The sequence below is a fragment of the Homalodisca vitripennis genome, chromosome 3 (genome assembly GCF_021130785.1).
Source record: "Homalodisca vitripennis isolate AUS2020 chromosome 3, UT_GWSS_2.1, whole genome shotgun sequence".
NCBI classification, from domain to species: Eukaryota; Metazoa; Arthropoda; class Insecta; order Hemiptera; family Cicadellidae; genus Homalodisca; species Homalodisca vitripennis.
In genome coordinates, this window is record NC_060209.1 from 57,069,009 (window position 1) to 57,081,700 (window position 12,692).

Below are 12,692 nucleotides of genomic sequence, written 5' to 3' on the forward strand. Positions count from 1 at the left end.
AACCTAGATCTGATATGCCCACACATGATGAATGATACAATGTTTTTAGTACTAACATGTAGAAAGAAAAGATTCCAATGTCTCAAAATCTATAGGTTTTGCACTCCAATTCACATTTGAATAAACAGAGTAAATAGCATAAAATGAAGGACAACTTTTATGCTAAAGTGTCTTTAGCCTAGAATTTTAAAACAACCCACAATTTGTTGGTTTTCAAAACTGTGATGTAGTTCTGAGTCGCAAATACCTACACAAAAATTGATAAATTATTTTGCATTCTACTGTACTAAAATAATTTTTTCTACTGTGGATATGTTTTGTTCTATAACCTTTATTGTAAACCCTTCGTATCAGCATTTCTATGCTGGTGTGTTTATTGATAAGTGACCAATAAGTCTTCACTTATAGGTTTATTTATAGAACAATTGTTGTGAAAAACAATCACTGGTTGGCTACTGTGATACTAAATCCATTGATGGACGGCAAAGTGATTTGGGGTTATAAGTTATCAGCAATGTAGAGTTTGCATTTCCGTCAAAACGAAAATTAAGGGAAGGGTCATTTGTAAAGCTAAGCCATGACACTTTTTTGTTCTGTTTGATTTTTTTAGCCGGTTTGTTAATTAATTGTTATTAGTTTATTTTGTGTAAACAATATGATAATATTTACAATTTGTAGTAAACTGGTTGAGCAGTGTGTTATGTAATAGAGTGTCCATGTCCATTTTATCTGTGCCACCATTGGTATCTCAAAAACAACCGAATTTACAGGAAAGCTTAAATAGAGGACTTTACCTACTTTTTAGTAAAAATTTAAATATTATTGTATAATATAAAAATTTGACCATCATGTTTCAATATGGCAACCAACTTTAAAATTACTCATAAAACACCCTACATTGTTGTGATTTTGTATATAAAACATTTTGAAATATTTGTATTCTTGGAAATTTCAATTTTAACTCACTCATTTAGAAGTTACAGCCTATTAAAGTTTAACTAATTGACACATTTTATTATGTTTTTGAACCATTACTTAAGTAATTTCAAATGGCATAAGAAACATATTTGCTGTAATTTTTAAGTGGAGTATTAGTATTATGTATACATTCAATGATAAAACTTTAGTGTAATTTGTAAACTACCAACATCAGAATATAAATTGAATGCTATGAAAATAATAAACACCATCGCTGACAGGTCAGGTTGTATGGGAACAGATTTACACTTTTTGAATCATTGCTGAAAAAGCATTAAAACTTTACACATCAGTACTATACATTAATTTAAACAATAAACAAATTTAAACAACTGCTATTTTGTTTGGATGAAAAGTTAGTATTAAATAGTTTTAATTTACAGTAAATTAATTAACCTCACGGCAACCATATTTGGGTAATTGTACATCTGGTTTAAGTCCATGAATTTAAACAGTAAATACAACAATACAAACATTAAATAAATTTAAACAACTGCTATTTTGTATGGATGAAAAGTTAGTGTTAAATAGTTTTAATTTACAGTAAATTAACTAACCTCATGGCAACCATATTTGGGTAATTGTACATCTGGTTTAAGTCCACTTTCTCTTCTGACTGTGAAATGAACACTTCCTGCATTCCATAAGCTCTGATAGACTGAGCACCTATAACAGTTAAACTTCATATGTGTGTACACAATTATAAGAGCGGAAATAGGGTATTAACTTGTATACAATATTATATAAGGACAAGTTAATTACAAGGCGATCTTTTAATAAAATTTTAGATATCCAGCTAAACTTTATCAATGGAATTTTTCATCCTAACAATAAGCGTATTTTAATCCTTGAATATTGAATATTTATTGTAGTTTTTAATAACTCCAAGATTGAATAAGATATTGATTTACAGTAAACACATTGTTTCAAAACAAACTATCCAATTTTAAAAGTCTTAATTTTGAAAACAATAAAACAACACCTATATTATTTTTAAATAACATAGATTTGCATCACATTTTATTTAACATACAAAATCATAGGAGCTTAATATGTCCCTTTTAGATGCATAGTATGTATCCATTTGATTTTCAACTCATCCAAAACTTTAACGAGTATATGTTGATCTACTGCTTCTTTTCTTGTAATGCAGTTAGACCACTGTAGCTGAAAGGGGAGACAAACGGAATTTTAATCTCCCCAAGTAAAGGTCTCGTATACTGTAATTCAACTATTTGGAAGCCAGTGACGAGAAGCTAGGTCTTCATCACCTGTGAAGTAGTATTGAGTTTAGCTCCATTTCATCTTCTGCTTAATACAGCTTCTAAAATCTCACACTGTCTCAGACTTGACTCCTGGAAGAGTCCATCTAGAAAGATTAGACAAACTTCAGTGATGAAGACGTTCAAAAGGAACTCTGCCTTATTTCAACATCAGAGACAATTAGATTACCAAAGATATCTCTGTCTAGTCTACCCAGCAGCCAGTTGTTTTCTTTATGCTAATGTGTCTTTAGCTTGGTCGACATTCCCAGAAATTCTACTGGAAGGTCTTGCTGCTGGCACAGCAGGCATTGCATTTTTTAGGGTATTTCGGCCACGAAGATGAGGCAACTAGTCATCACCATTGACACTCGTCCATGACCTGCTCCTACCCTGGCAAGCGATCTCCTCAATGTCAGCACCCTTACTTCTTGGCCGTCTGCCAGCCTGGTGCTGAGGGGTGGATGTCTCATACCACTCTGCTGCACTGAGTGGCGGGAGGGCAGCAATACATTTGCCAATGCCACGCCATCATCACAACTCATACATACAGAGTGACCAGCAATAATAGTCAAATAGTGATTTTTGGGGATAAAAACATTATAAGCGATTAAAATGTACTGAAAAACTGTATGTATAGGTGGGAAAATTGTAATGTGATATTTTTTGCATTAAATGAGAAAACATTATATGTGTGAGACGTTATAATGGCGTTTTACTATAACTGAAATTTATGTACCATGTATAAGAGTCATACTGTTGATTATGTGAACTTGAATTAAACATTATCAAAGATTTCCAAACTTACAGTACATTTACATCCACTTTCTAATGTATTCAACAATTCTGCCTTGATAGTTTTTTTCAGGTCTCTATTAACAAGTGTGTGGCTATTACCATGTTTTTCAGCTTCATGTCCAAAGAGAGAGATAGAGAAAAACTAAAGTCATTTATATGAGCATTGAGCCTGTAAACTACAATATGATTACAGAGGGTATAGTCTATACCTTGAATGGTTTCACTGAAATGAGAGTACACCGGTGAACGGGTGGTTGACTCAAGTCTCTTCAGTTGGCGAGAAGTGGACACAAAAAATCTCTGAAACACATTTCTAAGAATTACCCAAGAAAAATAAATAAATAAAAATAAGAAATATATTTAAAAATGGAAAATTCAATTTGTGTGGATTGGATGATAAAATCAAATATACGTTTTTGTTGAAACATACTTGCCTCACACAGAGAGTAAATATTTGCTGAGATCCGAATACCAAAGCCCAAATGCAATTGATGTAGTTGATTTCATCACCGATAACATCTCAGGTTGCGTCTATGTCACTGGATTTTAAGTTGGTTCACACAAAATTGTATGTGACTAAAATTATTTGAATTGTATTGAATCCTTGACCACAATTGATTTTTACATTTAATCAAATTACCTTAAGTGATGGTGATAACTTATTTTTTACTGATGTAAATATAACAAAGTCATTTATTATTTGGCACTTCATTAAAAGAGGAATACATAGTTATGAAGAGTAGAAGGATTCAGTACTGGTACTAATTGATCAGTAAAATGAATATATACATACCTGTAAAAAGAAGTTGAATAAAAAGATAGGAATGATGACAGTAATGAAGGCAGGAGTACTATATGTTATCACGACCACAGTTGCTATTACCTGAAAAAAAAACATTCAATATATCAATAACAATTTACAATTAAGCACTGACGACAAGTATGTCATTGCTTATTAAACACTGCTGATTTAAGATTCAGGCTGTTCTGAGTGAACCAGAGACCTTGTAACAAATGTGATGAAGTTACTTTATTAAATTCGTTGAAAGACAGTCATTACATTTTGTCAGGTCCTTTGATATTCTGTAGTATCGGTTAATACAATTTTTGAGGATTTAATTACTTGTATGGAATAAATGTTGCTAATGTCAATATCCTTTACAGTTTGCAAAAGGTAAAGTTGACTAGACTTTGGATTTGACAATCTGGAAAGCTCTAATTTGTAGTGGATGGTCCTCCTCTGGACGGAATTAACCCAGAGACACAATACGCACTTCATTGGTTTCTTTGTGATCCAGCAGCCTGAGAGGTAAAATGTCACAAGGAGGATAGACCAGGTGAGTGGTGTCCTCTCTTCGCCATAAGTCTAATATATGACCCTTGGTCCAGCTGGAGTTGATTATCACAATGTCAGCCGAGCCTCTGGCTATTCTGTACAGCTAGGCAAATGCTCGGTAGTAGAGCAGCTTGATAGCTGTCAGTGTAGGACTATGTGCGAACACGGCTCGGTTGTTGTGGGCCTCGATACGATCAGATACCCTCCGCAACATGTCAGTGGTAATGGTGGTGTAGTGCACATAACAGCCCACTTTGCATCCCCCGATCCATGAGAACAGAGGCATAACCCATCATGTCAATGTACACATCTGGTAGATAACGCCACATGGCCTCGGCGCCCAACACCACAGACCCTAGGCTCTGCCCTAGAAAGGTACACACAGGATATTTCCCCGCCTTTACCAGGCTCCTAATCTGGAGGTAGATGAATTTGACACTTCGCGGTAAAGGTGTATTCAATCTTCGTGCAGCCAAGTTCAGTATCTCATCTGGTGTAACTTCAATGTCTCCTGTATATACGACTATGTTCACGTTGTCATACTTCTGTTGTAGAGTGTGTATCGCACACCACAACACCTTCTCTCCACCCGCATTACAATATGGATGAAGTATCTCGACTGTCTGGCTGAGCCAGGTTGTGGGATAGCCTTCTCCAACATTAAAGCTCTGGTCAAAGATTGGGAAAAGAGGACAAGACACAATAATTGGAGTAGAGCCTCAGGATTAAGACTGTCCAAATTGTTTATCTCTCCTTACGTTAAAGGGTGGACAGCTCTCCTAGACCAGAATAAGGAGGATATAAGACTGATATTAGGAATGTTCACAGGACATGGCTCTCTGAGGAAGCACCTTATGAAGGTAGGCCTTAGTCAGAGTAACGAATGTAGACTCTTTGGAGAGGAGGAGGAGTCAGCGGAGCACATTTGGTTAGATTGTCCTGCCATCGTAGAGACTGGAAAAAGATACCTGGGAGCATATCTCCTCAGCCCCAAGGACATTAGAGAACAGGAGCCCTTAAATCTGATTGGTTTTTGCAAAAGCCTCGGTCTTTGAGGGCACAAAATTAAAGTAAGGGAGGCGCAAAGGTCCTTTTAGGACTAAGCGCGGGGACAAACTGTCCTTTTCCCTCAGGAAGGAAAAAAAAAATCCCGGTCAGACCTCCAGTTCTTGTCACCCGACACTTCCTCACTTGCTTAATAACAAAGTAATTGATAGCAAGTATACTAGACACAATAATGGTCAGTAAATACAGTACTGACATATCTGCTGCCATTTCAACAGTCATCAGTCTACCTTTTTCAATTAAACTAATATATCCGGCAACGAACAACTGAGAATTTCCTATTCAATATTAATAAAATTATTTAATAATTTGTTAATTAAAAATTCATTATTAATCTTAAAGACTAATAGGGTAGTATTAGTTTTTGTTTAGCTTCAGACTGCAACGTTCAATAGAGATTTATTTCATATTACTATCACATAACGAACTTAGCTAAGACTTAAATGCAAATAAAGCAAAACAATTTATTTTATTATTTTTGGAAAATGTACAATTAATTGTTAGAGCATTAATACACATTGAAAACTTAATATCAATGAGAAAAACAAACACATTTTATTTTCAATGTTGTTAAAGGTTTTCATTAAAAAGATATATTTTTTTATACTAAAACAAAAGTTTGTAACGATAACTTATACCGTTAGCATTATACATGATATTAATTAGTTCATTTCTAAAAACACATTAAAACTGAGAGGTCACAATATACAAGTACGAACCTGGATGGTCAGCCCCAGGAAAGCCGAGAGGTTGAGAGATAACATGGTGTCACAGGTGTCAATATCCTTGCTAAACCGGTTGATGATACGGCCAAGAGGAGTGGTGTCAAAGTAGCTCATGGGTGCACGCAAGACGCGCTGCAGCATGGTGTTATGGAGCCAGGCCGCCGCGAACAGGCAGCCGAGAGAGAGTGACAGGTTGGACACCATGTTGAAGATGGCTTGTCCGACACCAAGGGCTGCATACACGCTCAGGTAAAGATGTGTCTTGCTGGTGTCCTGAGTGCCATTCACCACAGTGCTGTTGTCACTGGACCAACGCGACAGCCACAGGTTCGTGGATACCAGGAATGTTTGGTACAGGATGATACTGGAGATAGTTAGTGTCGCCGTCAGAACACCAATGGCCTTGCAGTAGTACAGGAATACGCTCAGTTTTACCTAAAACAATTATATTCATTCAGAGGAGTGGTGTCAAAGTAGCTCATGGGTGCACGCAAGACGCGCTGCAGCATGGTGTTATGGAGCCAGGCCGCCGCGAACAGGCAGCCGAGAGAGAGTGACAGGTTGGACACCATGTTGAAGATGGCTTGTCCGACACCAAGGGCTGCATACACGCTCAGGTAAAGATGTGTCTTGCTGGTGTCCTGAGTGCCATTCACCACAGTGCTGTTGTCACTGGACCAACGCGACAGCCACAGGTTCGTGGATACCAGGAATGTTTGGTACAGGATGATACTGGAGATAGTTAGTGTTGCCGTCAGAATACCAATGGCCTTGCAGTAGTACAGGAATACGCTCAGTTTTACCTAAAAAATGCACAATAATTCCAGTCTGTTCTATATGTAAACAATAGTTCATAAACTCTCTTAGCATAACTACTTTTATTAGTGTAACTTGCAATAAAATAGTCCGATGACATTTGAGGCTGTATTGCAGTATTGCTGTTGATAACCAGCTGTATCTGTTTTGATACGGCTATAACCACAAAATGTCTGTTTGATTTAAATTTTGTCTACAAAACAGATAATGAAATCAAACGTATATATTTGTTTATGGTAACAACTGATGATGTTTGTTTATTGCAACCAATGATTAATAATTTTTAACATACATAAAATTGGCATCAGTTTTGGGTGTAGGGTGTTGAGGAGGATTCAGACACACTGGCTACCATCGGACTATTTTAGTTCTTTATTTGAAGTTTGTTTTTGACGATGGAAGGATTGTGAAGGAAACAGGATTTTTCCGGACATTTGCCATTGTTCTGTGATACAAAAAATCAGTAACACTACATTTTGAGATCTGCAATCTGATCTCTTCTTCAGGTAAATAACTAATCTAACCATAATTACAAACTAGGTTAAAATAAACAATTTTAACTTTTTTTTAAACTGATTTTTTGTATGGCTGAACGATGGCAAATGTCCGGCAAAATCCTGTTTCCTTACTATTTTGGTGCAGATTGCTTCTGATATTCAGCTAGTTCTGAACACAACTACTACATTATGATTGTAACTATAGGATTGATTCCTCCGCACCTATACATTGCTTCTACAAGAACCAGTTGTTCAATGTAAATCATGCTGGATACAATTACATGCTCTTACTACATAATTTTAGGAAGATAGTGTAATATCATAACCTGTCTTGGCATAACCTCTTTTCAATTTTACATCATGCTGAATAATTTTGCACATTCAATAAATAGAGTATATTCTGCATGATGACAGTGTAAAATGAAACCTATGTGATAGCAGCTAACAGCTAGTAGTAGCTGTAATTACAACAAAATACTTACATTACCAGTTTTTGCTTCTTCTACAGTCATCAGTTTTTTCTTTTCTACTTTTATTGGCTTGCCACAGTTGTCCTTACTGAGAGATATTTTTGATGAAGCCATCACTGCTGCGTTGGACTCAGTAGTTGAGATCTGTCTTTAGAAAAACTTTAGTTACTTAGTAAAATATTTTTGTTTGTAAACTTAAATTTAGCAATAAAAATACAATTTAAAAAAATAAAAGCGCTTGATTTTCTAAATTGACAAGCAATAATTCATTCTGCACAGAAAGATGGTCATCTAAATTATAAGTTATAAATAACTCCAATACACTTACCATGACCAACTTGCTTGTAACTGCTTGTAATGCTTGTAACACTTACAGTAATCCTTCAAATGCCCATGTTCCTAAATTCATATTTAGCAATTTAAAGAGCATGTTTTAACTGCTGTAATAAAATTCGCATTATGTAAGCAAAATATAGTATTTTTATTCATTTCTTTGCCAAGGTAGCAGAATTTCAACACAAAAATATACCTATTTCTCTGTGCACAAAAAATAGTGGTTGTCAATAATGTCAAAAACTCTGGTCTAATTATAAACAGTATGGATAACATATCACAACGCATAATACAGTAAAACTTTTGTTATTACTAAAATAAAAAATACATCAAATCATTCTTAGTCATTATAATATTAATCATTGTGAACAGTTTTGATTAATTAAGATATATACTTTTAAAAAATACTAGTTTCACTTTTTTATTAATGAGAGGAACTATTTTATTAAGTCAAATTTATGAAGTAAAAAAAAGACTAACAATGGGGCAAAATTTTACTTCACATGTGGTACAAGAACGACATCCCAATGGCTCGAAGGTTGAGTTTGCTCTATATGCTGATGATGCTCTATTTTATGTCAAACTAATGCAACTATGTACATCCTGCTTCTGTATGCAACAACAACTGGACATGCTGGAGCCCTGGCTACAAAAGTGAAGGGTAAAAGTGAACACAGCCAAGTGTGAGGTTTCATGTTTCACATTTAAACGATGGGTGCTTCTGTCCTCCGAGAATCACTACATCTAAAAGGTGAATGTCTATAATGAAAGAACAACATTAAATACCTTGGAGTCACCCTTAACAGGCACTACCTGTGACGGGCCACCTACAACGAATTGTCACCGCTGATACATCCATCATCACCACTGACCAAAGACACAAAGCTTATGATGTATACAGGACGATTATTCAACCTATCTTGACATATATCTCTCCTGACTAGTACCCTTCTACTCCACCATCAACCAGGAGGACGTTGGAATCCTTCTAGAATAAAACACTTTGTCGCCTCACAAGCTTTCCATGGGACAAAGTCATCCGTCGACCACTGTACTACCAAACATCCAGGAATTTGTTATGACTGAGGCACGACGCCTACACACAGCAGCTGAAAACTCAGCAGTCCAACATGTCAGAGATTGGGCAACCAGGAAAGGCCCAACCCAAGGAAGATTTCGTGTCTACGGGCTCTTTTGGATGACCGACCATGTAAAAAATGGATCCGTAGACAACCACCATCTGGTCAACTAACACTCAATGAATGACTAAACAGCACAACTATTCCCCCATACTACAATCTACAAACTCCATTCACACTAAATCCACTCTTTTATAAGCAGTTTAAAAGAGTACGATGCAAAACCGACCCACAGCCAATGTGATGAATTTTCACAGAAGTTGTCTGACAGAAAGAATAACATCTTGTCTGTCTGAGAGCTTGCCTACCACACCATGGATGTGATTATTGTGAGATAAGACAATAAGAAGATTTACTAATACACAATAATATAAATGGGTTTAATAATTAATTAGCGCCTAAATATCAGTTGTAATATCCTACTACTATTATTACTTTAAATAAATGGTTAAACTTAATTTGTATTCTGATTATAGTTAGAAATAACAAATAACTCAGTATGATATAAATGTGAACTTTAATGATGATAAATTAATTGACATACAAGTTTGAATTTTGAAACAAGATGGAGGATACAATAATGGTAAATTTTAAAATACAAATTCTTAATTTTTTAGGGCAGGGTGGTCGTGCTGGCTTAATGAAATAGAAATATTGGGTTTTTTTTTTTTTATAAAAGATATTGTAATTTTGAAAAATAATTGTTGTTAAATTTTAATTATATTAATTTTGAATTATTAGCCAAATCGAATGTTCCTGGGTTTTATGTTCTTCCAATGAATCACTATTAAACTTAAAAAAGGAATTTTCTCACCCAATGTCTGTCTTCTGCTTCTTTGTACTTCAGTGATAATAAGAATTTAATAAAGTAACCTTTCAAATACTGCTGAATAAATGTAACCCGTTTCTTTATAATAATAATCTTGCTTCACTTCTTCCAGATCCCTCTCTCCTCTCCACCTTTCAAATATCTGCTCTCTTCGCTCTTCAACAATCATCCCTGCAACCTGTATCACTGACTTTAGTTCACTTTATAACTTTTGAATTTTATATGTAATAAGGTGAATTTTGATTAATTTTGATATATTTAATTTTGTATTTATTATTGTTTGTATTAAAATTTGAGACAATTTATAAATAATTATTCCTTAATTATTATTACTAACAAATTTCTAAATTAAATTAGGCCTAAGTATTGAAATGAATGTGAGATGGGCATATGAAATGAGTCATTACACAGTTAAGTAGATACGTTAAGTATTTACCTTTGTAAACAGTTAGTTTTATTTGACTCCTCACTGCGGACAGAAATGGCTCTGGTGTACTTGTCCTGTAGAGAAGGGTCCTTCAGTAAATCTTCTCGGATCTCCCCCAGTTTACCATCTTACAAATCAGCAAATATTATTAGCAAAGAATATGATGGGCAGAAGATAAATTCAAATATGTACTAAGAATCTTCCAAACAAAGGCCATTCTCAGTCATTCAGATATTTTTCATACGTAATATACTTGGTAATGGGGAGCCCACAGCAAAGCCTTCATGTTGAATGCAGTACTTGTCATTGAATAATTTTGTTTTGTTATTAGTTTTGTAATTTTACATACATTCTGCACAGTTTCATAGGTTAAACTATTGTGTTCAGTTAGCTTTTTTTTCAAAATTTCTATAAATTTGTCTATAAGTATATTTGTATACATATTATCTATGTCCAACAACATTAATATTTGTTCAGAATGAATAGATAAATCATAATTTATTTAATCTATGAGTTCCAGACTGTTTTAAGACTATAACTGGGGTTAAAGTTGATGTTGTTTTTTTAATGTTTTCTGATTTCTTGGCAGTTCTATATTCTGGTACTGAGGTGTAATTGACCAGAGGATATATAATCTTTGTGGGTAAACTCTGTATCCTTGGTACGTAAGATTTTCAATTTGGTTTTTCTTTGTCTCTGAAGGTTTGGATTTATTTATGCAATAATTTACATCTTTAATGACTGGATCCATCTTTAATTTGGATCTTTTATTAATTCTTGTATTTTTTTTGGAACTACTAAATTTATTAAACTTTTGGTCATAATATTTTTGGTAAATGATAATTGATGGAATAGAATATATTTATTGTCTTTAAGCCTTGTGAGCAATGGACATTGTCAATTAATGATATAAAACATTTTTAACAAGAGTCACAATCAAATGTATAATAAATAAGACAGTTGTCAAGTTAAAAGTAAATTAAAAAAGAGTTAAATTGAATTATTTTGGCTTGGAGAGACTTTGAAAATATTCAGAAGGTGAATGTATAATTTGTTACTAGTATGGACGTTCAAGCAGTAAGAATGAACAGTTTAGACTAAGCACTTGAACGCTTACGTGCTCCTGACCATGCTGAAGCAGTGTCAAAGGGTATCACCAAATTACTTAATAAATGTTAAGCCACTAATGTGTTCCAGACTCTGCCGACACAGTGACCCACAACTAAGTTAAAGAAACAGTTTTCCTGATATCGCCACGGTAAAACCAAAATATAACAGAACTAATAACTTTACTTATTTAAAATACATAAAATTAAAGTAGCTACCCGCCCTTAAAATGAATGAATAAAATTGAAATAAAACAAGCTTTCTATTACTAAAAACTTGTATTAATAAAACTAAAAACTATAGTAATTTAATTTTATCCTGATCAGTGGAATTTACTTGAGATGTTCTGTAACATTCACTAAATATACTGGACGTAAAGATATGTAAACACTGACGTTTAAGCATATGACCTTTTTGTTTGAAGTTTGTTTTTGATAATGGAAGGATTGTGAAGGAAACAGGATTTTCCAGACATTTGTCATTATTCCGTGATACAAAAAAATCAGTAACATTATGTTTTGAGATCTGCAATCAGAAGAAAAGATCAGATTATAGATCTCGAAACGTAGTGTTACTGGTTTTTTGTATCACGGAACGATGGCAAATGTCCAGAAAAATCCTGTTTCCTTCACATATAACCTCTACTCACCTTAGCCATTTTTACTGACAGATACTTAATCAAAGGAGACTCTTGTCCAGTGTACGCCAGAACAAGACTCAACCTGCAGCTCCCGCGATAGTTTTACTATAAGTAAAATGCAGCGCCGTTTGATCGTAATCTGTTAAACCAAATGTACTTCGACTGTACTTGCATCTTCAAAGTAGAAGGCACCGATTATCATATTATTTTGCCATAATATTTTCTACTGTTTCAAGTTAAAGGGAAGTGTTCTTACTTTGAGACTATTGA

The 12,692-nt window shown here is 34.4% G+C and overlaps 1 protein-coding gene across 1 annotated transcript in view; it reads right to left on the bottom strand.

The window, feature by feature from the left end:
- Positions 1-12,692, bottom strand: part of LOC124356929 (multidrug resistance-associated protein 1-like) — a 90,848-nt gene that overhangs the window by 11,736 nt on the left and 66,420 nt on the right. The window contains 6 exon segments of the mRNA XM_046808236.1: positions 1,536-1,644; positions 3,248-3,338; positions 3,832-3,921; positions 6,159-6,599; positions 7,960-8,095; positions 10,685-10,802. Coding sequence (XP_046664192.1) covers positions 1,536-1,644; positions 3,248-3,338; positions 3,832-3,921; positions 6,159-6,599; positions 7,960-8,095; positions 10,685-10,802 — 985 coding nt within the window.